The sequence below is a fragment of the Myxine glutinosa genome, chromosome 9, assembly GCF_964187855.1.
Source record: "Myxine glutinosa chromosome 9, kmMyxGlut1.1, whole genome shotgun sequence".
Classification (NCBI taxonomy): Eukaryota; Metazoa; Chordata; class Myxini; order Myxiniformes; family Myxinidae; genus Myxine; species Myxine glutinosa.
Genome location: NC_136269.1, coordinates 45,906,871 through 45,933,809, shown reverse-complemented (window position 1 = coordinate 45,933,809; position 26,939 = coordinate 45,906,871). Strand labels below are relative to the sequence as shown.

The window sequence follows — 26,939 nt, the reverse complement described above, 5'->3', positions numbered from 1 at the left end:
TTTGAAAATATTTGTCTACCTGCGAGAGTTGTGGAGATGGACGTAAACATTCCAAAAGCACTCGGAGAACGTTGAGAAGGAGGATGTTGAACTGTGACTTTTATCTCCAAAACTGTCTGGTCTCGTTGGCAATGTAAATGTGATGTGCACAGTACCCCATGACAAATTTTAGGCCGACCATCCCAATCATTCTACCCATTGAACCAGTGTGCTCGCAAAATCACACGATAGGAAACTGTTATGAAATTGCAGTGCTTTATCCTGCAGCATATGTCTGGAGATAGAAACCTTTTTCTTTCCCCAAGTACTGAAACAAAAACAGTAAATCCTCTTCCATATGCTCACAATGTCTGCCAACAGTAACATATTTTCACTGCTTCTTTGTTACAAAATCATTGCAAAATTTCCCTTCTAAATTCTTCAACTAGCCAAAGCTGCACACAACTTGCGCCACGAGCAGAGCGAACCGGTATCGTGAGCCAGACTCGTAATAGATTTGCAAGCATTCGCACAGGCAACAGCTGCAAGCTTTATCCTCTTTTGATCAAGCCTTCATGCGAGGCTTAGTCTTGCCTTTGTCAACTCGTTTTTACAAAGCAAAAATAACACGAAATGAATGTCCGGAAAAAAAGGTGAATGAATACTGGGTGAGTAAGTGGATACACGTAACAGTCTTTCAGGGATACGCTTTAATTGACTGAATGGAAAGTGCTGTGTTCAGCAGCGCTGATCTAAAAATGACTTTATTCTCGAATGTTTTTGGATTTTCCATTTGTAAACCATGGTAATCGGATTACATGCATTTGACTCTCGCCATTCAAATACCCGCCAATTATTATTCAATAATTATATTGTGAGGCCATGTAGACCACTCTCGATTATAATGCCACCAATTCAAAAAGTCCTGAGCTATTTTTTATGCCTCCGCCCCCGAAGGTGGCTGGAGGCATGATGTTTTCGGGTTGTCCGTCCGTCCGTCTGTCCGTATGGGCTAAACCTCGTTTTTCTCAGCAACCACATATCAGATTGAGACTAAACTTTCAGGGTAGGAGTGACACTCATGCAGAATGTTTCAATGATAATTGTGATGTCATTGGTCACGTGTATGGCAGCCATGTTGGAGTAAATGCAAATAATAATAAGAAATTTTCTCTGAAACCGCTGAATGGACAAATTTGAAACTTGGCACATTGCCAAGTACTCCCAATGGGGAACAACAGCATGGTAATGTTGACATCATCGGTGAAGTGGTATATTAGCCAAAAATGTTTTAATCAAATTCCTTATCCTAAAAATCTGAAATTCCATGCACATGACCGATGACACCTTTGTATTGAAATATTAAATTTATGACATCATAGGTCACATGGTTTGGTTAGCCATATTGGATTTAACCTAAAACCCTAAAAAAAACATCTTCTCCCAAACCACTAAATCGATTGACTCGAAACTTTATGTGTGTCATTGACTGCGCATGGCGATTAAAAGATGACCACAAAAACGTCATTGGTCACATGGTGTGGCAGCCATATTGGATTGAAGGAAAATATTAAAAATTATATCTCTGAAACCGCTTACCCTGCCGATGCGAAATTTTACAAATATCATCAAACACCATTGTTGCATGTATGTTTGAAAATTATGACGTCGTAGGTCACGTGGTTTGGCAGCCATCGTGGAAAGAAAAATGAACCTTATCCGATCAACACGAAACTTCGCAAACGTGATACCCTATTTTGTCACGCTTCGCAAACATTTTTAAGGTCATATGTCACGTGGTGTGGCAGCCATATTAGCTTGAAAGCCGATAATTAGAAAAATCTCTTCTCTGAAACCACTTCACCGATCGATGTGGAACCTGTCATGTCTGGTGAAAATGTGATACTTGAAAACAGCCGAAGGGGTTTAAATCAAACTTTTTATTTATAGGACAGTGAATGAGGGCATCTACTCGTTGTGGAGCGGATATGCGGAGGCATATTGGCGACAGTCGCATTGCTCTAGTTTGTATTTAAGTTAGAGATATATTGCTTTCACTGTACAGCAAACAGCAATTAAAACCTGCATGCATCTGCTTATGCTACTTAATCATACAAGAATTGTCGAGTGTCAATTCGGAGCCTCCATTATGATGACTCCCGATGGAATGTCACAAAATATAATGTAAAAATTTGGTAATAGAGATCTGTTACGTTTTGGAGATGCTGTTGGACAATCTGACACATTCGGTATAAGTAATAACGTACGTAGTTCCAGGAGTTTCTGACATATCAAACATTTCCTACAATGGCACGTGACTTATTTAGCTCTTTATAAGGTGTCTTCTAATGTTTTCACCCTCTCTTTCCCATGTCTTTCAATAACGCAGGTATCTCAATCTTGGCAGACATATGTCCAGAGAGAGTACTTCCTCAACTACTTCAAGAGTATGGCACTTGCCAACCACAGCGTGGACTGATATCTCAGCATCCCACAATCTCTGCTCCAAATCTTCTTGCTTTCCCCGTTGGTAAAGACACGTCAGAGGGGGTCGGCTCTCACGCTGCATACAGGGCTGAGCGAACCACAGAAAGTCGGATGAAGCTGGGAGAGGCTTTGATGCGAGCTACTCGGGCTCTTGGTGGGTTTTCCGATGGTGGTACTTTTGATAATTCAAAGTTGTCTGTTGTTTTGCAGTTTCTTTATTTTGTCATGTCAGAGATACATTTCTCAGACCAAAGACAAGTTGATATATTATCTTGCACAAGTTGCACAACGAACAAATTTCTAAAATGCATTATCAAGTATTCTTGTGATTAACTTCATTCAATGCTTTAGGAAGGAAGAAAAAAGTAGAAAAATAATTTCATACAAAGTTGAGGATCATCGAAGAGGCAAAAAAGTGTATGTATTTATTTATTTGCATTTTAATTCCAGGCGAGAAGGCAACAAAAGGTGAAAATTTTGAAAGGGGGTGGATACTTTTTATAGGCACTGTAGATTCCAGTAGATCTAGGCTCGGGCCTCAAGAACGCCGGAGGTGTGTTCAGTTACCAGGTTTATTTTAGAGCACTCGCCAAGTGGCTTCAGCACTCAAGCAAGCACTCCATTTGAAACCTTTGATTTGGAATGCCTGGCTTGGCAAGTGATAGATAGCTGCTTGGTAACTGAACATACCCCAGGTTTCTTCCATTTCATGATATTGTTAAACAGCAGTAGTGACTGTTTCCAAAGTTAATCATACGTGTTTGTGGTTTATAATATTTAGGGGTGCCACACAAAATGCTACGGTAAGCTATTTATAAACATTAACAAGGCGCTTGTTCAAGGAGGAAACACCATTTATTTGGGGAGGAGGCTATAAAACCATATTATGAGTTAGTTTTGTTTTGTAATAACATTACTATTAATGCTATTATAATTTGTGTTATTACCCTCGCCAGAGGAGAGGGTATTGCAGATAAGTCTGTTTGTTACTTGCTGGAAAAGTACACAGAGTACAAAAAAAAGTAAAGTTCAAAAAAATACACTACTTACTTTGTTACTTACTGTTTCACAGCACCACTTAGTTGTCTGCGACATAAGGGTGAAAGGTGCGAGGAGAGCTCGGCGGGTGAAGTACCAACCGAGAATGAAGGTTTGGAGATTGAAAGAGGTGACAGTGAGGGAGGCATTAATAGAGAGGCTGAGTATGGTAGAGGATGATGTGGTTGAGCTTGAAAGTGGTTGGATGTCAATGAAAGATAGTCTGTTGGGAGCCGTTGGTGAGGTATGTGGATGGACAAAAGGACCACCGAGGCACTCGGAAACATGGTGGTGGGATGATGAAGTTGGAAAGAGGATTGACGAGAAGAGGAAGAAGTTCAAGGAGTGGCAGAAGGCGAAGGGTATGGGAGCAGAAAAAGCAGAGCATGAAAGTTATAAGGCTGCAAAGAAAGAGGTAGCAAAGGCGCAGGAGGCATGGAGGAAAATGTTCGGAGAACGCTTGGATTCGGAAGAGGGTCAGAGAGCGGTATTCAGGATTGCAAAGCAGATAGCGAAAGAGAGGTGTGATGTGATGGGGGTGAGTTGCTTGAAGGATGAAGTGGGACAAATCGTTGTGGACCCAGGTGGAATTAAAGGAAGATGGAAAAGATATATGGAAATGCTGTTGAATACAGAGAATGAATGGGATGGCAACATAGAGAGTAACCCAGTTTTAGGACCGGCAGAGAAGATAACAGAGAAGGAAGTTGAGGAAGCGATAAAAGCAATGAAGAGTAGAAAAGCGGGAGGGTCGACGGGAGTTGTGGGAGATGTGTTGAAGGCAGCAGGAAGTTGGGGTGTGAAGAGAATGACAGAGATCTGTAATCTGGTGGTGAAAGAAGGCCGCATTCCAGTGGATTGGGAACCGAGTACCCTCGTCCCTCTATACAAGCGGAAAGGTGACCCTCTGGAGTGTGGCTCGTACCGAGCGATAAAGTTATTGGAGCATGGAATGAAGGTATTGGAAAGGGTGTTGGAGAGGAGGATAAGGAAGAAGGTGAAGATCGACGAAATGCAGTTTGGATTGATGCCGGGAAGAGGAACAACAGACGCTCTCTTTATTGTGAGGCAGTTGCAGGAGAAGTACATGGAGAAGAGCAAGAAGTTGTTTCTTGGGTTTGTTGATCTGGAGAAAGCATTCGATAGGGTTCCACGCGAAGTATTAACATGGGCATTGACGAAGTTAGGAATGGAGGAATGGTTGATCAGAGTAGTGATGGCAATGTACAAAAGAGCGCGCACAGCTGTAAGGACGAAGGACGGGAACAGTGGTGAGTTTGAGGTGAAGGTGGGAGTGCATCTGGGGGTCGGTACTAAGTCCACTACTATTTGTAGATCTGGTGTTGATTGCGGAAAGTATGGATGGACTGAAGGAAAAGATGAACAAGTGGAAGGAATGTATGGAGACAAAAGGTCTGGAGGTGAATATCGGAAAGACGAAGGTGATGGCAAGTGGTAAAGCATGTGGTGAGGTGGAAAGAACTGGGAAGTGGCCATGTGCTGTGTGCAGTAAGGGTGTCGGAGTGAACTCCATTCAATGTACAATGTGCGCTAAGTGGGTTCATCAAAAATGTAGTGGTCTGATCGTGTCATTAGCCAGTGTGGCAGCTACATTCAAATGTAAGGTGTGCACAGAGGGAGCTGCAGATGGAGGAAATGTTGAGTTGGATCTTGGAGACGGCGTGAAGCTGGAAGGTGTGAAAACATTTTGCTACCTCGGAGACATGCTGAATGGAGAATGTGGATCAGACTCGGCAACGGTTGCTGGAGTGAGATGTGCATGGAAGAAGTTTCGGGAACTGAGTGGCGTGCTGATGAGGAGGGGAGTGTCGTTGAAGCTGAAGGGAAAGGTGTATGCTGCATGTGTGAGAAGTGTTATGATTTATGGGAGCGAGACATGGGAAATGAACGTAGAGCAGCAACGAAGGCTGGAAAGGGTGGAAATGCGAATGATTCGGTGGATGTGCGGAGTATCGTTGAGAGAGAGGAAGCCAAATGATGAATTGCGAAAGATGATGGGAATAGAGCCTGTGATTGATGCTGTGAAGAGGAACAGGTTGAGATGGTTTGGTCATGTGTTGAGGAAGGATGAAAGTGACTGGTTGAGAAGAGTGATGGAAATGAATGTAGAAGGAAGTAGAGGACGGGGAAGACTGAGAAAGACTTGGCTAAAGATGGTGGAAGAAGAAATGCGGGCAAGGAGGTTAACAAGGAGAGATGCAGAAAATAGGGAAAAATGGAGAAGATTGTCATGGGGACCGCAAGGCTAACCCCGCTCTTGCAGGGAAAATGGCCTTAAAATGCATGTTGTTGTTACTTGCCGGAAAAGATTCCGTCAGGTATGTTGATCGGTTGGTTTGTCTGTTTGTCTGTCTATTTGTCTGTCTGTCTGTTCGCAGTACTACGTCTACACCGTTGCACGTAGAATCGCCAAACTTTACACACATATTTGTCTTGCCCTGGAATAGACTGTGCCCAATTGTTAACTCTCTCGGCCCAAGGCCTCAATTATGACGTCATAATTTGATAATTCGACAACTAAAAAACTTCGTCCAATCAAGATGCAATTTCTTGAGCGACATGACGGCATAAACTGGTGGAGAAAAAAAATAATGATGACGTCATCGGTCACGTGGTTCGGCCGCCATCTTGGAAAAGGTGAAAAACTTTGCACCTCTATGTCTCCGAAAGTGCTGAATAGAACAAATTGAGACATGGCTCATTGTAAAGAGCTCTCCATGGGGAATAAAATAATATGTTCATGATGATGTCATTCGTGCCTCCATTATGACGTCAGAATTCGACAAGTACAAAACTTCATCCGATCAAGATGCAATTTCTTGAGCGCCATGTCGGCATAAACTGGTGGAGAAAAAAACATAATGATGATGTCATCGGTCACATGGTTCGGCCGCCATATTTGTCCAAAATGGCCGATAAAAAGTACATTCCGGCATGTCCTCGGTCTCTGATCGATTTTTCATTTGTTTGTCTGTTTGTTACTTGCCGGAAGAGATTCCGGCAAGTATGTTGATCGGTTGGTTTGTCTGTTTGTCTGTTCGCAGCACTACGTCTACACCGTTGCACGTAGAATCGCCAAACTTTACACACATATTTGTCTTGCCCTGGAATAGACTGTGCCCAATTTTAAACTCTCTCGGCCCAAGGCCTCCATTATGACATCATAATTTGATAATTTGACAAGTACAAAACTTCATCCAATCAAGATGCAATTTCTTGAGTGACATGACGGCATAAAGTGGTGGAGAAAAAAAAGAATGATGACGTCATCGGTCACGTGGTTCGGCCGCCATCTTGGAAAAACTTTGCACCTCTATATCTCCGAAAGTGCTGTATAGAAAAAATTGAGACAACACGGCCCAAGGCCTCCATTATGACGTCATAATTTGATAATTCGACAAGTACAAAACTTCATCCAATCAAGATGCAATTTCTTGAGTGACATGACGGCATAAAGTGGTGGAGAAAAAAAAGAATGATGACGTCATCGGTCACGTGGTTCGGCCGCCATCTTGGAAAAACCGAAAAACTTTGCACCTCTATATCTCCGAAAGTGCTGTATAGAAAAAATTGAGACAACATGGCTCATTGTAAAGAACTCTGCACGGGGAATAAAATATGTCAATGATGATGTCATTGGTGCCTCCATTATGACGTCATAATTCGACAAGTACAAAACTTCATCCGATCAAGATGAAATTTCTTGAGCATCATCAAGGAATAAATTAGTTTCGAAACAAATAATGATGACGTCATCGGTCACGTGGTTCGGCCGCCATATTTGTCCAAAATGGATGATAAAAAAGTACATTCCGGCATGTCCTCGGTCTCTGACCGATTTTTCATCTGTTTGTTTGTCTGTTTGTTTGTCTGTTTGTTTGTCCGCACAGAATAAATATGATTTTCTCTGCAGCCATTGGTCCGATCTTCAGGAAATTTTCACCATAGGTGCAACTCAACCTGAAGAATGTTTTAATGATATTTATGACGTCAAAGGTCACGTGGTTCGGCCGCCATCTTGGAAAAACCGAAAAACTTTGCACCTCTATATCTCCGAAAGCGCTGAATAGAAAAAATTGAGACATGGCTCATTGTAAAGAACTCTCCACAGGGATAAAATATGTTAATGATGATGTCATAGGTGCCTCCATTATGATGTCATAATTCTACAAGTACAAAACTTCATCCGATAAAGATTAAATTTCTTGACCGTCCTGTAGGCATAAATTGGTCGAGAAAAAAAATGTTGATGACGTCATAGGTCATGTGGTTCGGCTGCCATTTGAAAAATCCGAAAAACGTTGCATCTCGATATCTCCAAAAGCGCTGCATAGAAAAAAATGAGACATGGCTCATTGTAAAGAACTCTCCATGGGGAATAAAATATGTTAATGATGATATCATAGGTGCCTCCATTATGACGTCATAATTCGACGACAAATACAAAACTTTATCTGATCAAGATGAAATTTCTTGAGCATAATCTAGGAATAAATTGATTTAGAAAAAAAATATTGATGACGTCATCGGTCACGTGGTTCGGCCGCCACATTTGTTTTAACACAAAAGCCTTGAAACCACTGAAAATATATTCTGGCGAGGGTTTGCAATCTCTGTTTGCTCTTTTTCTTGTCATTTATGTTATTAGAAGCAGCCTGCAAAAATGCCATGATAAGCTATCTTAAGACAAATATACACCTCAACACAGACTTTGCCCGAGGCGGACAACCCCTGTGAGAATGGGGTCAAATTAAGTAGCAAAAACCTCCAACGTGTGACCCTTAGCCCTCCTGTCAAGTTTGATTGAGATTGGATGAGTAATCACCAAATGTATCGCAGTCAGACAGACAGACACCAAATTGTGTGTTTTCGTATGATGACTAGATGGCACTCGAGTCTAATATATATATATATATATATATATATATATATAGTCACGTGAAAAAGTAAGTACACCCCATGTAAAGTTTTGACTTTTTCAACATATTTCAACATACAGCTAATTATTGAGTACCAGCTTGCTGGGATGAATGATCACGGTGTTTATCCCGATTTAGAATAGGTACACCGTATCCATGCGCATCGTAAGAGGCGACCAAGGGTTGGCGTCAGGAAGGGCATCCGGCCATAAAAACGTTGCCTCAAACAGGGAACCATGAGCTCATGGGGCCCGCAAGGCCAACCCCTGCTCTAGCGGGGAAAATGGCCTTTAAAAAACCATCATTCATTCATTCATATTCTATCATGCCTATAATGCCATCCAGGTGTTGGCTTAGCGGTTAGGGTGCCGGCTTGGGATCCTAGGATCCTGGGTTCGAATCCCGGTCGATCGCTGAATTAACGCCAGGGGGGTTGACTCAGCCTGTCATCCTTCTGAGGTCGGCAAATTGAGTACCAGCTTGCTGGGATGAATGACCACGATGTGTACCCCGATTTAGAATAGGTACACCGTATCCCTGCGCATCGTAAGAGCGTGACCAAGGGTTGGCGTCAGGAAGGGCATCCGGCCATAAAAAAAACATTGCCTCAAACAGGGAACCATGATTGTCATGGGGCCCGCAAGGCTAACCCCCGCTGTAGCGGGGAAAAATGGCCTTAAAACGATCATTCATTCATTCATTCATTCATTCATATGCCTATAATGCCAAACTTTGGATAAATTATCAAACCGTCTTTGCAATCCACATTTTAACATTCTCTTTAATGCAAACCATTGTAACAGCTGATGAAAAACAAAACCTTTTATCCAAGATTTTCTGCCCCCGTTAAACAAATGACCACATCTTTAAAATATATTTGTGAACATTTCCATGTCTGAGAACGAACTGTAGACAGGTCGCAACTCTGTCACATAAGTTCGGATGGAAATTGCAAATTGGCCGAGGTGCTGATACACAATGGCTTACTCTTTCCAATAGGCAAAGTGGGATATTTTACATCCACCGGCAAATGCGAGCAGATATGATGTCCACTTTGATGTCCTTCCAAAGGATGGCCTACTCACTACCGCCATCACCAAAAGGTGGATGGAGGCTGTTTTCACCACTGTCTATTTGTCTGTCTGTGAGCAAGATATCTCAAAAAGTTACAGACAGATTCATACGAAATTTGGTGGACAGATTGGGTGTGTGACAAGGGCAAATTGATTATACTTTTGGTGAAGATCTGATTCTGGATTCTAAATATATATTTTTAAAGATTCTTAAGCATTGAAAGATGGGGCCAAAACTATATGCATACTGTATAGCACAATATTTCAGAAAGTTGTGGACGAGTTATGACAACATTTTGTGGATGAGTTGTGTACCTGACAAGAAAAAGCCGATTAGATTTTGGTGAAGGTCCGGCTTTTCAGTTAGATACAAAACGTAAACTGTTCAGCTTGGCGGAGGTATACACTCTACCGAGTGCCATCCAACATTGTTGAGTTGAGTTCAGAATCAAACCCAGACTAGGTAGCTTAAAGGTGAGTACTCGATATTCTGTGCTATCCAGTCAGCCCTGTTGCTCATTATTCTTTCTCTTAAATATGATATTGAAATATAACCGATGTGGTCAGAGTAAAATTGAAAATGTTTTGTGCTGTATTCGTTGCTTTACATGCGTTTGTTATTGTTTTCACTGCAGATTATTGACTGATAGTTTGGGTGTAATGGACACCATATTTCTTAGACGATTCCATTTCACATCCCGTTGGCCTAAGTCAGCACTGTTGGCCCAACCATTATATTTTACACACGCCCAAGCCTATATGGCAGCATGAGTCAGCTGAGGCAAATCTGGCTGAAGATCAGGGTGCAAAAGCTGTACACTCCAATGACTTCCTTGCCTGTGATGTCATGTGACTGAGGAAACGGCACCGCACTCATCCTCGCCACCAGGTTCTCATCACCGGTCGGGGTTTGGTTTGGAGGTGGTGGAGTGGGTTAAGGTTAAGGGAGACCTCACGTAAGTCTTATGTCATTTTCAAACCTCCTGTTCCAGCTCTCTAATCACCCATAAAGAGCCCCTGCATGTCACAGAACCTACTTGCGAGTTACTTTTGCACCAAATTGTCCAGCCAATCTCTCTTTTCAAGGCATGACTGCTTTCCATTGCACTGAGCAGCATTATGCCGCAGGCTCTAAACTGTTTAATGCTTTGCAGGACAGCACCAGAGCCAAGCTCAGGCCGCATGTTTAGACAGCCTCCAGCAACGAGGTTATGGCTGTGCCTTAGACGTTTCTGAGGAGACGTTAGTTTCAGATTGAAGCCCGTGATTTGCTTAGGCCTTAGAGTGACCCCTTGCCAACGAGGCACATGTGCTCTCTAAAATCCTTAGTCCAAGTTTGAGTGCAGGGACAGAGTAAGAATGCTTGATGTTTTTCAGGGGACAAGAAAGCAATTAATTGAAAAGCCGTCCAAAAAATCACATCTCTCAGAAGGTAAGCCCCTCGGCACAGCATGAAAACCATTGTGTGTTTCTCAGAATGTGCCTTTCACCACACTGTTGCACAAACATGGGTTTTCAGGCACAGCAGGATGCAGTGGTGCCTTCAGACATTGATTTTAAAAATTATGCAAGGGTCCATCATATGCCAATGCCCTTCACATCAGCGAAACATAAAAGGTACCGTGAAGGCTGCTGCTAATTAAATGGATGACTTTACATATCTTCTTCCGATGTAAAATAGTGTTGTTATGTGTGTAACAAGGCCATGGTACTGGCAGTCCTCCTTCTCAGTGGTTGTCCCTTTTCAATTTACTTGTAAACTTTTGTGGATACAAAATAAGATCCAAGGAGGCAGCAGGAAGCACTTGTAGCAAGAGGGACTCGTAAATTTTTCCTGAATGCCTTTGGTGCAAGTCAACTCTTCACTTGGAGGGCTTTGGTCCTTTTGCTTTTTAAAAGACATTGCTGACACAGACTTTTGAGCCGAGGCTGATGTCTTGCCAAATGACCAGCACGTAAGCGTTGATGCCATCAGTGTGCAAGTTCTCGTCTCGCTCTAGGCTTTGCTAAACGTGCTCTTGGCAACAGGCCAGGCTTTGAAGTGTCTGCTGGGCCAAGAACACTCTTTGAACCTAGCTGGAAGTGGTGCCACCTCCCCACTCTGTGGGGAGCTCTGGGATTACACGGCCGGCGCGGCAGGGTCACAGAGCTGAGCCGGGGGTCAGCACGTGCTTCCTGCCACAAGGAACGCCCTCCCTGGCCTGAAGCCACTCACAGCCTTTTGGGTTCATCAAGGAGGAAGGAGGAAAAAAAAGAAAACCTGGCGCCAATCCCACGCTTCTCGATAAGCCATCCGGCCAGAACGTCTTGCCACAGTTGCTCTATAGGTCGTGCGCTTTGAGAAGATGACCTCTGAATATGAATATACAATCATGAAAATGGCAGATGTTAAATTTTGCTTTGTATTTAGCACAGCATTGAATCGCTTCATCATTACCCTTGCTGAGTTTGGAGAACCAAGATGTTTGTTCTCCTACTAAAACTGCACTTGTACAAAATACATAAATCGCAAGCTGAGTTTCCATTGAGCCACTCTTCAGCTTCACTTTCCGCACGGAGCAGGAAAGTAAGTTATTGCCTGATAACTTTCACATTGATGAAGAAGTCTTCCCGCATGCTTGAGGATTTGAGTGTCCAACAGTGATGACAAGGATTTGAGTGCTCAACAATGATGTTCAATGTACCAAAGCTTGTCCAAAGCAAGCATGTTTTGGGAGGCCTTCTGCTCTGCAAAACATGTGGAGCAGGTGAGTGCGCAGCTGACGCTGTGCTTCATACGTACTGGGTTTGGCTCGTGGCAAAGCGCCTCGTAACGTCTGAAAACAGTCAGCCAAAAACGTGGCCTCCTTTGCCATTAAATGAGGCTGATGTTCACAACTCAAAAGTCCATCAACTGGGTGGGGGACCTTTTTAGCATAATGCAGAGGCAGGCACGGCAGTACGCATCTGGAAGAGATTTGTGAGGGAAAACAGGACTCGTCAGAGACTTTGTATATTAACTGCAGAGTATTACGTTTCGCCAAGTCGGTTGAATGCTGACAGCTGTCCTGCATATGTGATAATGTCCCGCTGTATTCCGACGATGATGCAGGTACATTATTGGCCGGGTAAAGGCAAAATTTACTGGTTGATGTAAATTTCCAGGGAGCACTTCATCCTGGTCATTTTCACGATGGTATATTGCCAGAGGTTGATGCTGAACATGTTGCAGGAAGTAACTTAATTGTTAAACCAATAATCTTACTAATTTTAACACATTCGATCTTTATTGTCATTTCATATAACTTTACAACGAACTCGTTTAGTTCTGTGATTTTTCAAGATAAAAAAAAAATTTTGTCTCGTGCTTCTTTTTCGATATCATTCAAAAGTGCAGGAGGTGAGGGCTAAAGTTTGTGCTTCATTGTGCCTATTTTTAAGATGTACCTGTGCGATAACTTTCTGCCTGAATTGCTAACATTCTGTGGTTATCGCCTCGAAAAGAAAATATTTGCACATTTTCAAAACGTGTTTATAGTTCGTATCATTTAAGTGGAATAGTTGCTCTCACAAGGATATTGACCCTATCTTCTAATCGAGGTAAGCTATGTCTTTCCATTGTGTTTTTATCTATGATAAATGCTCATTATGAGATGAAGTTATATGAACCATGCTGGCATAGCATGTCATGCTGATCAATGTTGGCGTGTTGCTGCATGAGCCAAAGGTGATGGATTGTGCATTCTCAGCCTGGTGTCCTGTGAGGGATGCTTTTAGGCGCATCCTTAGCTTAGCATGAAGACACAGAGGGCTACCTCTTGGCGCCAGGCACGACTGGCCGTGATGACCTGTTTGGTTTTCATGCAGGTGTATTATGTTCAAAGCACATATCTAAGCATCTCTTGCTTCTTGTTATATTAGAGTAGACGCCTTCTGCCGTTTTCAATGAGAAAACCTGTTGACAAAGTCCGTGAAATTTTTTTCAATGTAATTTATTATTAATATTTTGTACTTCCTAGTTTGAGAAGCTACATTGGGAGATATTGCAGTTGAAAACACAACGAGTATAAGTAGCTAGGCCTTATATTTATGCATCTGTTTCCATGACACTTTGTGCCATTTGGACCACATAGCGCAGCAATTGTTCAAATGGCACCTCCCCGGATCCTCAATGCATTCGCCTAGCTCTGCCCATTCGGTCTGAGGAACACTTCAAAGTGGTCTTGTTCATTCTAACAAGCTGCACATTTCCTCTGGCAATACTACACCGCTTTTGTAGCGTTCCGAGACAAGGCGGTCCTTTCTTGGGAAAGGGATATGGCGACCCTGGCAGGTCTGAAGGTGGGAGGGAAAGGATGGCAGTACCAGTGCTTACTGCTGGTGGGAAAAGCCACAAGATTTCCGATCTGGAAGCATTATTGCTAAGGTTCCGGACATCTCGCTGTGTGAGGCTTCGTCCGTCTGGTCTTTCCATTTATCAGACAAAGCAGAATTCCTGAAGTTAGACCATACTCGAAACACCTAACTTACGTTCTGTCCCACTTCACATCCTCCCCTCTCCAATTCCCCTGTTTGTTATTTAATTGAACAACGAAATCTGCCCATTGTCTCATTGGACAGATGATAGAAACACAGTCATGATGTTACTCGGAATCAATATTTTGCAGAGTAAAATTAAAATTTAGAATCTCTTGGTTGAATGAATTCTAAGTTGTGGACATAATGTGAGTACTGTTCATCAAACACAGATGCAACAGTTTTGGCCTTCAAACCAGAGCCAGCTCAAATGATCATTCGTACCCTTTATGGACAGTCTTTTCCTGAACCCATCTTCTTTGCTTCATTGTCTGGCAGATGTGGTCACTTTTTTAATCACATTGGAAGATCAGAGACAATGCAGTGTGACTGACTGCAGACACCAGTCACAAACTATGAGCCATATTGTAAATTAGTACCTATTTATCTTTGCCGGTGGCATTTCAAACTTAACATGAATCTACCCTAGGAACTATCCAAAAGATTACCAATCTCGACTTGGATATCTCAACGATGCGAAAACTCTTTTGTCATACTAAAGTAAAAATGTGTTATAAAAAACGCTTTATACGGCCTTCGTTGTTTTTGTTATTGTTGATTTAAAAAACCACCTTTAGAGGCCATTTTTCCCCGCAAGCGGGGGTTGGCCTTTTTCGGGAACCGTGGTTGTTGTTGTTTTTCGGTCCCCTTTTTGAAGCAATGTTTTACGGCCGGATGCCCTTCCTGACGCCAACCCTTTTTGCCGCCTTTAACGACAAACAGGGAATTACCAGTGAACTGGTCCTCAATTAGCCGACCTCGGAAGGATGACAGGCTGAGTCAACCCCCCTGGCGTTAATTCAGCGATCGACCGGGATTCGAACCCAGGATCCTAGGATCCTAAGCCGGCACCCTAGCCGCTAGCCCAACACCAGGGTTATTGTTGTTATTATTTTGTTATAATTATAATGTTATAATGTTATTAATATAATGTTATTGTTGATTACTAGTGCTAATTCATGTGAATATGCATGTTTTGGAGTAATTTTGTTTTGGTATTTGGATTAATTCACATATCACATGCCCCTCTAAACGCAAAAAAAGCTTATGGGAAAACTTTTTAAAATTTCATACAGAAGGATATACAGCTAGCTCGTCGTCAGTCATGAACGTTTTCCTACCCTGGACAAGTTGCTACAACCTTAAAGGCTGCTGCACAAAAACTGCTCTTTTGTGGCAGGAATTTCTAAGAGTCACTCCCCGAGAGGTGTGTGGAATCATATTTGGCACCCGGACCGTGCAGACACCCAAAGTGACCTATGCAATATCAAACCACCCCCCATGTAGAGAAAATTTTTGGTATTAAAAACTAACTGTAGTTGTGAAACTGTGCAGATAATATAACCCATGCAGAGTGAGGGCAAGGTGTGCAGAGTGAGGGCAAGATGTCTTTCAAGCCTGGCAAAGTGTCACCCAGTCACTCCGAAATGGATCATCAACCAAGCCAACTCGTATATTTTTGTTGTCAGTCATTGAAAGAGGTTCAGTATTTTGAATCCCTAGACCTCTCCATCAGCCACATCTTCTCCTGGCCAAACCCATTGCAAAGCTATCCCCCAAAGCCAGCCACAGACTGGGCATTGGTTGTTTCAGAAGATTCAGACTACTGACAGCCTAAAAGGCCTTTATCCCGAGATCAGTGGAATACTGCTTTCCCGTATGGGATGGTACCCCCCGCCTCACATATATCCCTCAAGGATTCTATAAAATCTAAAGCTTTCGACATTATTGGCATCTCCCGCAACGAAACCAAAATGTAAGTTGCTAACAGGTGCTTGCACAACACAGACAGGTTGCTGCTCAATTTTTTACCGCTTTCCTCCAGTCTCGCTCCCTCTACTCTCTCATCCATTCAACCCTCCATAACCAAGATGCATGCGTTCTTCCAGTACCCCCTCCTGGTTCAACCCATGAAATCCGATCTGACTGCCCACCTCGACTCTCTTGTTCCTCTTTTCTCCCGTTTGTGGAAATGCTTTCCAGAAGCAGTCAATAGTCTGGTGCTGGAGAGCCTTCACACGACGTCCCTCTTGCAGCGTAAGCATTGGGCCCACCCCTTACACTCTTCCATCAAATAATCTTGCTTCAGCTAGGTTGTGGGTGCTGACTCCTTTCCCTTCCAAATTTCCCACATGTGCCTTGTTACGGATACTCCTTTGAATGATAACCGGACTGATCTACACAGACATTGACCCTTTAACCAGCCACAGACCACAGATAGAAATATGAAACGTCACTTGCATAAGCAAATGAGATGTATATCATTATATGTTCTCACCCTCAAGATGACACAATTCCTCATCTTTACTGAGAACTCTCTCACTTGAGCCTTAATCCAGCCAGTCTTCAGGAGGAGAGTCTTCTAGATTCGGGTGAGACAATGAGCAAGGGGTATTGCCAGACCTCTGATCTGGCAGCACTTAAGTTTTCCACCGGGCAGAAATAGCCCTATCTCTGGACTAGCCAATATGGAAGGCCCTCACCTGATGGAATCCCTTGTCACCTTGCTTTGTTATCAGCCGGATTTCAATATCGTCCTGGGCAAATGGCCATCTTAGTTTGCTACGCAGCTACCTAACTGGATGAAGCTAAAAAGGACAACTTCTGTAAATAGCTTGCATCTGAACTTTGTCAAACAAGCTGATATGATCGAGTTACTAGTAGTTATACTGTATGATTTTTTAATGCTACTATTGGATCAGACTGCGGCACTGCAAATTACATATCTGGAACCCACCTACTTGACTTGTTTGTATTACGTGTTCTTCGCCTCGGCAGCTCTTGATTAACAAGAATTTTCATCCAACAGTACACCTGGTATCGCAATGGTGGGTTCACCCGTAAGACCGATTGTATCCTCATCTTGTGCTGGTGGTTTTTAAGTATGCATCTTGCGGGGTTTGCAGAATTGCTGAGATTGGTTCTTCTAACCATTGACTCCTGTTCTTCTCTCTCCTTCACTTCAAAGCAAGACCTGAGGTACTTTGCAGTTGGCACTTCAATACAGCTGCTCTGTCAGATCCCCAGACTGCCCAAAAATCTATGATTGATATATCCAACTGTTTCATCCTTTCAGCCTCTCCAAGGACCCCAAGAGTACATGGACAGACATTAAGAGGGGCGGAACCGCCTTTGTCAAAAGCATCCTTGTCCTGCAAGAAATTAGCCACATAGGGATTGCATCACCTGGCACAAGACCAGGGTAATGGCAATAACACCCAATGACACAAATCCTCCAAACTTTGTCAACTCCAGCTCAATAAGTTTACTTCCCTTGGATTGGCCATTGACAAATCCAAACCGTCGTCCCGTGACATCACTTCCCGTATCGCTAAAGCACTAAACCGTCTCTTCACACCGCTTTTCAATAAGCGACGTATCCAAAAGAACACGAAGCTCTGAAGATGTATTCAGCATTTATATTTTCTGTGTTGTACAAGACCGAGATGTATATTTTCTGTGTTGTATGTATTCAGATCCGAGACCTGGACCACAACTGCATCAAATTTCCGCAGACTTGATGCCTTTGACATGCGATGTCTCTGACATTTTGAGAGCATGCGGTGGTTATGCAATATTACGAATCATCAGATGTCAAATAACACAGCCTCTTGCCTCATCTCTCCTACACCAGTGCTGGCCCCGATGGTACGGACATCTCCATCATATACTGTATGCTGCCTCACCTGCCATTTCATCAACTCTTCAATTCATTCCTTCCAAATCATATGGTGTAGACCCTGGAGTTGACCCAAATAAGGTGGCTTGACTCAATTAAACATGACCTACAGATAGCGAATGTCACCCCTATCATGGCCCCTCCCCTCATGAGTGACAGAACAAGGAGTCAGATCATCCCTGAAGTGCCAGAACTGGATCACAAGCAAGGCCTTTCAGTCAACTAAGTCAAATCAAGGTCAATCCTCCCTTTCTCTCCAAGCCTTTAAGTAAGTGGTGTACCACCATCTGAAGTCATCCCTCAATCCCTACCCATCACTAACTCTACCTATCGCAACCCTCCTACTTATAGGTTTACATGCTTCCTCCCCTCCTCTCTTTCCTCTTTTCCTGGTCATTCAAGACGTTGCTTTTTGTGTCCATCTGCAGCCCTACTGTCAGCACATTTCCTTTTGCGATGTCACCCTCCCTCTTCCATAAGCCTTATCCTATTTCAGATTGACACAAGCATCAGGAAAAAGAGTTCAATCTTTAAGAATGGGACCAATGCCTTACAGTTGAAAATGCATGCTTACTCCATACACAGATGATGAAACAAAGATATCGGGAAATATTGAAATGGGATTGAATAGGTACTTCGAAGTAGAAGTACCAGAAGATTTCGATGTATGAAGTATGAAGTTCACGTTTTGCTTTCTTTTTTAATTTGATATATGGATTTTGACCTTTTTTGTAGTTCTCTCGGAAATAGTCATGAATTCATGGCGGACTGTATTGTGCTTGTCCTTCCTGGTTTTATGACATTCATCATTCATTCATGTTGGCACCATGCTATTGAGTTATAACAATTGTAAGTGGGTTTTAACCTGCAAAGTCACGTTCAAACACCTTGATGTTCGCCCACCCAGTGTGGTTGTTTAACATGCCGCCCGCAGTGTTGTCGACAGAGTGGTTCCGCTTACAAGGTGCAAGAATAGAAAGCAAAATTCCATCACAGCGGGCCTCTCTTTGACTGTAGCAGCGGCTCAGTCTAGTCTAGACCATAGCACGGCGGAAGGCAGTTCTTATTGATTTATACTAAAGGAATTATTCCAGACTCGGAAGCATTTTCAGAATATACAGAGAACACTGCTTACAGTCATCTAAAAGCAACGGATAGCTCACAAAGGCAAAGGTGAAGGGAAATAGGTTGTAACTGGTACCTTCGCAGTTGCTCAGGGGCGACAACTTGACCTGTTTCGAATGGAGCTCTCCCTTGAGATGTCCATTTTGTGTTCAGCTGTGATGAATGCTCCTGGCGAGAGAGTCAATAAACGCACCAAGGTGGCTCACCACACTACGAAGCCCCAACCAAGAGAGAATAATAAACTTGACGGGGTAAAACTCCTGTCCAAATTTTATGGCAGAGTAAAGCAATGTTGAGGTAAATTTTAATATGGTGAAGGAAAACCAATTATATGTGTTGACGTTTTTAGATGACTTTTCTCTCCATGCTTTCCTCAAACCCATTAAGTGAGCAAGACAGACAGTTTCATGCTACGGCATACGGTAGGCACAGGGTGGAGTTTTCACTTATTTCGGAAGAAAAGTTGATTCACAATAATCGTGGGGGGGGGGGGGGGAGGGGAAGGGAGGTGGCTGGGGGTCTCCCTGTCTGACTTATTCTGGCAGCCACTACGACGGGTTCACCACCTGCTCGGAGAATAGTCTTGGCCTGCTTCCCTCTTCGGTCATGATGCCAATAAGGGAAGACCCGAGGAATCGTTTGAAATTATTTTTGTGTTCAAGCCAACTTTCAGTGTGTGAATGTACCTGGCTCAGTGTCTCCCCTTAAAACTGTTATTCCTGAGTTTAGGAGCCACCTACATATTACGTACACAAAAAGGCCAGAATATAGCTCACTTTCCATCACCCACCCTCTTTCCCCTGAACCCAAGTCCTCCTAAAACCACCCTGCATCACCCATATTACTCTTATCTCCTTTTGCACCTACCTCCTCTTCCCCTTACCTTTCCACCTTTCTTACCTTTCCTTTTACTGCCCATTCTCTTCTACTCCCTTCCTTTTCTCATATTTATTTAGCAATTTACACACTGATGTTGCCAAAGGATGTAATATGTAGATATCCTGGTGTTTCATTGAATTCACCGATGGCAAAGATGATACCGTAGTACTTTGATGTGTTCATCCTGTGGCAAGACTCTTAAAAGGTAACTCTTCATTTATTTCCAATTTCCGTTTGTTAATGTTGGGAGTTAACTCTTCGTTAATTTGTGTTTTTCTTTTTGTGGTTGTGATGTGACTTCACTCAAACTCGTTTATCCCACTTTTGCATTGGTTTTGTTTGTAGTTCCCTGAATGAACGAACCAATATGATCGAAGATTATGGATTGTGCATCATACTGGATGTCAGGAACTCCTTTTGCACGCTCGGCTTGCGCTGGACACAAAACAACGGATTCTTGTTTTTTTCTTTACCTGAAAAGGGTTTTCTTTTTCGTGTTTAGACAAATCAGGATTGCAGAGGTAAACCGTAAGGAAAGAAGAAGCAGGACGGAGTTTCTGTATAGTGAGATTGAGGACCTAGGCCTGAAGATGGTGGGGGGAAGAATAAATGAAAGTGATTTTAAAGGAAGGATTGAGATTTTATTTACGCACTTTGAAAAATTACCGGTAATGGTTGAGGAGGGAATTTTAGTAGCTGACGTACATGGAGTTGTTTGGACTGCAGGGAGACTGTGGTTCCGAGTAGTGAAATAAATCACATGATGTGATTTGTGTATGAGCAGTTTGTATAACTGATGGCGAGAAAGCGACAGCCCGGGCAAAAATGGGAAGAGTTCCACAGACAATATATATATACAGAGGGCTTTGTGGGAGAGACATCAAGGAAGACGGATGAGACATTATGTAAGATGTGAAAACTTTTTGTAATATATTTAGCACTGCTTCAAGATCACTATTTATGGTGACAGGATCCTCGCATATTTATTTAATCTTTGACACTTTTCCATTTGCAGAAATGCCCTTGACGAGTCGAGGAAGTCCAATATGTACCGAATTACCAAAAGTATTAGGATAGCACACAAACTTAAACTGAGCCCTCCATGTCTGTAAGTGCATAGTCTTCTCACAACCCAAAGCAGTGTGTGCATCGAAAAGGTGTGTTATGGTGGTGTTGCAGACAACGCTGGTTTACCGCCTTTGATGCATGCTGCGGTCTCCGTTATAAATCCAATCGGGGAGGACAGCATTGAAAAAGTGAATAGAGTAACATGAAATATTTCAGAAACTACAACGCACAAACATTTGCTTTTTAGCTCACCTGGAACGAAGTTCAGAGGAGCTTATGCGATGGTGCGCCGTCCGTCCGTCAGTCCGTCCGTAAACACTTGCATCTTCTTCTCCGAAAGCGCTGAAGGGATTGTGACCAAATTTGGCACAAATGATATTTGTTGTGTTGTGACTAAAGTTTGTTCACGACATTTTAAAAAATCGGGGACGAAGGGGGTTTACCGGAGTGAAAGTGCATCCAGGTTTGACCCCCCAAAATAGATACAGTATTTGCTTTTTCCTGTGAAACTACACACAATATATCGATGAAACTTTACCACAACCTTCATCACCTGTGATGTACCGAAGTTTGTTCATGGCATGAAAAAAATCTGCCCCTTTGGGGTTTTACGGGGGGTTTTCCCCCAAAAATAGGTATTTTTTTTGTTTTTTGTTTGTTTGTTTGTTTAAAGTCTTATGATTATGTTAGTATGATTCTGCATGCTGCCCTGTCTTCTAGCAACCATTGAAATTGGTTTAAAATACCTTTATTCGGTGCAGTATACTGTTTATTATACCAGGTGAGTGCCAGGGGTATTGCCCCTATGTTTAGTAGTCGGGAAGTAGCGTCAATCTTTCCACACACAAACATTGCACACCATCGATGTTTCCTTATGCCTTCCATTTTGGGCCATCTTTCATATTCCATATGAAAACATAGGGGCAATACCCTTGGTGCTCACCCCCCACCCCCAACCCTGTATACTTCCTCAGACCCAAATTTTCCTAATGCCTTCACCAAAAATTGGTACATCATGGAAGGTGAAGGTTGTGGTGAAGTTTCATCGAAATTGTGTGTGTAATTTCTGAGAAGAAAGCAAATACCTATTTTGGGGGGCAACTGCCCCTCCCTACCACCCCAGTCGACCCCTTCAGGCCCGATTTTTTTTTATACCGTGAATAAACTTTGGTACATCACGGGTGGTGAAGGTTATGGTCAGGTTTCATGGAAATTAATGTGTGTAGTTTCAGGGAAGAAAGCAAATACCTATTTTGGGGGGCAACTGCCCCTCCCTACCACCCCAGTCGACCCCTTCAGGCCCGATTTTTTTTTATACCGTGAATAAACTTTGGTACATCACGGGTGGTGAAGGTTATGGTCAGGTTTCATGGAAATTATGTGTGTAGTTTCAGGGAAGAAAGCAAATACCTATTTTGAGGGGCAAACCTCCCCCCCCCCCCCATAGACCCCTAAAGGGGCAGTTTTTTTTAATGCCGTGAACAAACTTTGGTACAGCACGGGTGGTGAAGGTTGTGGTCAAGTTTCATTGGAATCGTGTGTTTAGTTTCAGAGTTTACGGAAGGAGTTTACGGACGTTGCAAGTGTTTAGAGACTGACGGACTGAAGGACGGACTGATTGACAGACGGGCGACGTGCCATCACATAAGCTCCCCTGAACTTCGTTCCAGGTGAGCTAAAAATGGCAGTATCTTTGACTTCCTCAGCTCATACATTCCCCATTTCTCCCTCCATCCCTACTTCTCCCTCCACCACCCCAAACCCAACCATCAATCATCCCTCATGCTCATAGCTACAATCATGTTGACTGGTTGTTCATCCCTGATTAATTTATTTACAGAAATTTTATGGGGTTATCATAATTTCACTATGAATATTTACTTGAGAAATTTTATTCAAACGGTGTTTTTCTCCGTGTGTGTGTGTGTGTGTGATTGTTTTTGTTAAAAGGAAGCCTGGCACCACACTATAAGGATCCTCTGCTGCATGCCTTCCTGCAAGGTACCAGAGACCCAGAGGCAGTTGTGCGTGCCAGCAGCCTGTCCAACCTTGGCGAACTATGCCAACTCCTCGGTTTCTCTTTGAGCTCTTGCATCCAGGAGGTATGTTTGTTTCTCATTCATTGTATCAATAACAAGATTGTTTATGTTCTCCAAAGACAATATTGAATTGGCTAAAAACCTTTCTGCATTGAGGAGTTAATTGCACGGCAGGTTGGATACCTATATATTCGGTGCTGTCAATCCATACATCTGTGCGTTCGTCCATACATCCTCTACATCAATCAATCATACATCCATCCATACATCCTCTGCTCGAAAATGGCTGGACGCATGCATTCTTTTTCATGTTCGGCAAATGTATGCAATGACATCTGGACATGAAGCACGCTCAATGATTTTGGGATCAGAACCAATTTGGAATTTCAGGTATTTAAAACCATGTTTCACAGAGAATATTACAGCATTGTACATAGAATGTACGTAGAATGAATCCCTTGTGGGAACCATAATTTATTTATGTACACTTTACCATCTGCACTAACAAAACGCAACTTTGAATTATTACCCCACGCACGCAAAGCGAAAAGCAGAGTTAAGCAATTGGTTCACTTCTGTCTGTCAGCCCGTCTGTCTGTCTACAAACCTCAGTTTATGGTCGAGGAACAACTTAATTTAAATTGAATGTTGTACAGTATTTTGAAGATGAATGGGAACGTCAATCGGAAAATGAAACTGTAGTTTAACGTACTTTTGCTCTGAATTCATCCTGATCACACATGTGTAGAGAGTGAGATATTTTCTTTTACTCAGTCTGTCTGTCTGTCTGGCAGTCAAACAAAATTGAAAATTATTCCAAACAGGAAACTTGCTGTTTTTAAGGACGTCATAAAGTACATAAACAACAGGCACGAATAACTAATGTGCAGTAAACTTCCGGCACGAAACTTCTGGATTTTTTTTTTCTCTGACATTTAAACTCTTTCTTTTATTTGAACACTTGAACACCATATAACACAAATCGCCTTTTGCCTCTTTCAAAACCCTTTCATTTAGTTGTACTTGGGCATGTTAAATGAGGTGGTGTATAAGACTGCATCAACGGCGCTAAACTTGCGGAATTTTTATACGACCTTTAAAATATTTTTTCTATTTCAATTGAAATTATATACTTTAACTCTTTAGACACTACAACCCTAATACTTTTGGTAATACGGTAAGGTGTTCTATGAAAAATGTAGTTAATTAATTTATATACGCTTTGCCATCTCGTCGATGCGTACTTGCAATCTTGTTTTATCAACGTTTCTTCGGAAAGGTCCATTTGGTATGCTGGCACAGATGCCAATGCATTTTTTGAAGGAAAGGGATACTTGTCTACACTATAAGAGAGCCGTTTGTGTGTGTTGCCATTTTTCTCAGAGATGGCTCAATGGATCTTCATCAAACTTTCAGAGTTTCATCAGTGAGTGTCACTAAGTGTTTTGGGCAAAAAAATAATTTGGTTAAAAAGCTGGATTTTGGGATATTTTTTCTTTTAATTGCTCCATCGTGGGTGTAGGGAAGTGTGTATGGACCCCACTCATTAGTGGGTATAGGGAAGTGTTTTAGCCCCCCACAACAAAATAGACCAAGCAACACCGGGTACCCCTGCTAGTAGTTTATAAAGGTACTTAATTTCATTAACTTTACATGGACCTTTTCACTCAATTTATTTTATTCTTGCTAACATGAACTTTATCCCTCTATTCGTCTTTTCACCAATGACTCCTGAGACACGTCCTCTAGGTTTTCCACTTTCATTCCTGCCTGACCCTGCCCTCATTCCCTTTTGTCCTTCACTCTATGACACTCCTCCGCTGACAGCCCATGGCCCTCCACCCTCCATGACCACCAGGGCACATATGGTGCCGAGGGCACTTTAGACTGAAAAAGTCAACTGGCTTGATGGATGTTGCTATCTATCAGGCCAGGCATGTGGCGGTGTGATAGGCAAGTCTCCTTTGCTTTTTCCATCACGGACTTCCCACCTCTTGTCTATCTTCTCTTCTCTCTGCGCTTATGTGGCTGCTATTGTGGAGAGCTTGTGATAAAGGTATCGCTACAGGGTTGCACCGTCTTACGACTGAGACAAGATTTGCTATTTTAACTCGTGCAATGCTGCTTTTTGCCACTTTTGTGCATTTAGTCCTGCTTAAAGCATTCAGGGGGCAGAGAGATTGTTTTCTCAGCACCTCCACTGCAGTTGTTCTTGCCAGTGCAATACAATCCCTTTGCTGCAACTCCTTAGACACTTGTCTTCCAAATTTAACCCAGACGGCCCAACTTTGGTGGTCTCCGCATATTAGCATACAGTATACATTTCGTTTTCGGTGAGCTAACCCTAATATCGCTACATGTGTGTTCCCTTCCAAGTCCTCTGCCATATCATGTTAGCAGTGGGCCATGGCATGCGTGTTTTGTACATCCTTGAAAACGCTGCTTATAAGACCGATGTTGGGATTTACTGGGGTGGTCCTTGTTTGCACAGCTAAGCAAACCGACAGGAGGAGGCGAGTAATCAGACTCAATCTAAAATGAAGGTATAGGTTGAGTTCCCACAAAGTCAGGATTATAATTTAGGCTTTCAGATTTAAAAATAATCTAACTCATGTCTCTCTCACTCTCTTTCTCTTCTCTTCTCTCTCTCTTCTCTTCTCTTCTCTTCTTTCTCTCTCTCTCTCTCTCTCTCTCTCTCTCTCTCTCTCTCTCTCTCTCTCTCTCTCTCTCTCTCTCTCTCTCTCACTCTTCCTCTTATTGTGTTTATGCTTTTTCTTCCTTTTTATATTTATTTCTCCAAAGCTCGATTATTACCTTTACACTACCAACAGTGGCAGCCGATGGCCTTTCCTGCATGCAAACGAACCTGATGTGCTCCCGTGTGCTGGACCCACTGTCATGACCCCACCATGTGGGATTTGTTGTCTGTCTTGATAAATGTGATCTTCCGTCATGTGTATTTAATCTCCCCTTTGCAGGAGGTAAAGAGAAACATCTGCCGTAGCATGAGTGAAGTGCAATAAATGCCATTTACTGACTGCATTTCATTAGACCACACTTCCCAGCAGCATCTTCAAATGCAATAAAATGTAAAGTTTCCCATTGTTTTTCTCACAAACTTTCAAATGAATCTGTTTCTACACAGGAAGACATCCCTTTTGGTTTGGTTTCTTGCTGTTTGAAAGGATTGGTCATTTAGGGAGAGGAGGGCACCATGTCAGTGATTTAGCCAGTATCCAAAACTGTACTCAGCTGCTTGAAACAATGTAGTTGTATCTTCAGGAGACTTGGTCAGCTGTTTCACTTTTAAAGTTCATGCAAGTCCTGCAATTAATGTACAAGGAATACTTTTGAAGAAAGCAGTCTTCTTCAAAATATCTCCTGCATATTAAAATAGTCCTTGCAGAATGGTGCAGAGGTAGCACACTTACCTTTGAGCCTTCTAATCTGGGTTTGATTCCCAACCTGTCTATAAACTGTCAGATGTCGAATTGGTGCTTCACAGGCAGGAAGTTGCATCCAAAAGTGCACCGTCCCTCTGATAGATGCGTAAGGTTGGTTTCCCATCTGCTCGCATTACTTGGTGGATTTTAAAGATTCCACGGTGTCTTTTATAAAGAGCAAGGTGAGTTATTACAGGCACCCTGAACAAATTGTGGATTCCTGCCACATTCAGTCAAACATCAGGCCTGGCCATTCATGAAAGATCTGAGAAAAAAAAACAAACTCTCCCCAGCCAACCACACAAGAAGGTGAGAAAAATTGGAGCCATTAAAGTAGTAGTAGTGGCAGTCATAGTAGTGGTGGTAGTAGTCACAGTAGTTGTAGTTGTCATCGTCGTCATCACAGGTCACAATTTTGTTGCATGATGCTGTTAAGGTTTACCCAGTAGTCTATATGTTAAAGTAGCAGCAGTTTTCTGTCTGTCTGTTTCTCTCTTTCTGCCCATTGGTTGGACAGCTGGCCTGACTCCACCCACAACGATGTCATTTAGTAGCAACAATGACTCCATCCACCGACATTTTGATTTTCATGCAGTTCAAGCCGAACATATCGTCGAACCTGTCATATTCACAAT

At 42.7% G+C, this 26,939-nt stretch overlaps 1 protein-coding gene and 1 long non-coding RNA gene across 2 annotated transcripts in view; one reads left to right on the top strand and one right to left on the bottom strand.

Annotated features, from left to right (window-relative positions):
* TANGO6 (transport and golgi organization 6 homolog) overlaps window positions 1–26,939 on the top strand; it is a gene marked incomplete in the record, with an annotated part of 435,716 nt that overhangs the window by 349,793 nt on the left and 58,984 nt on the right. Inside the window, 2 exon segments of the mRNA XM_078784327.1 lie at window positions 2,369–2,620; window positions 22,824–22,924. Of these exon segments, the coding sequence (XP_078640453.1) occupies window positions 2,369–2,620; window positions 22,824–22,924 (353 nt within the window).
* LOC137435417 (uncharacterized) overlaps window positions 1–26,939 on the bottom strand; it is a 120,029-nt gene that overhangs the window by 68,690 nt on the left and 24,400 nt on the right. The window lies entirely within an intron of this gene.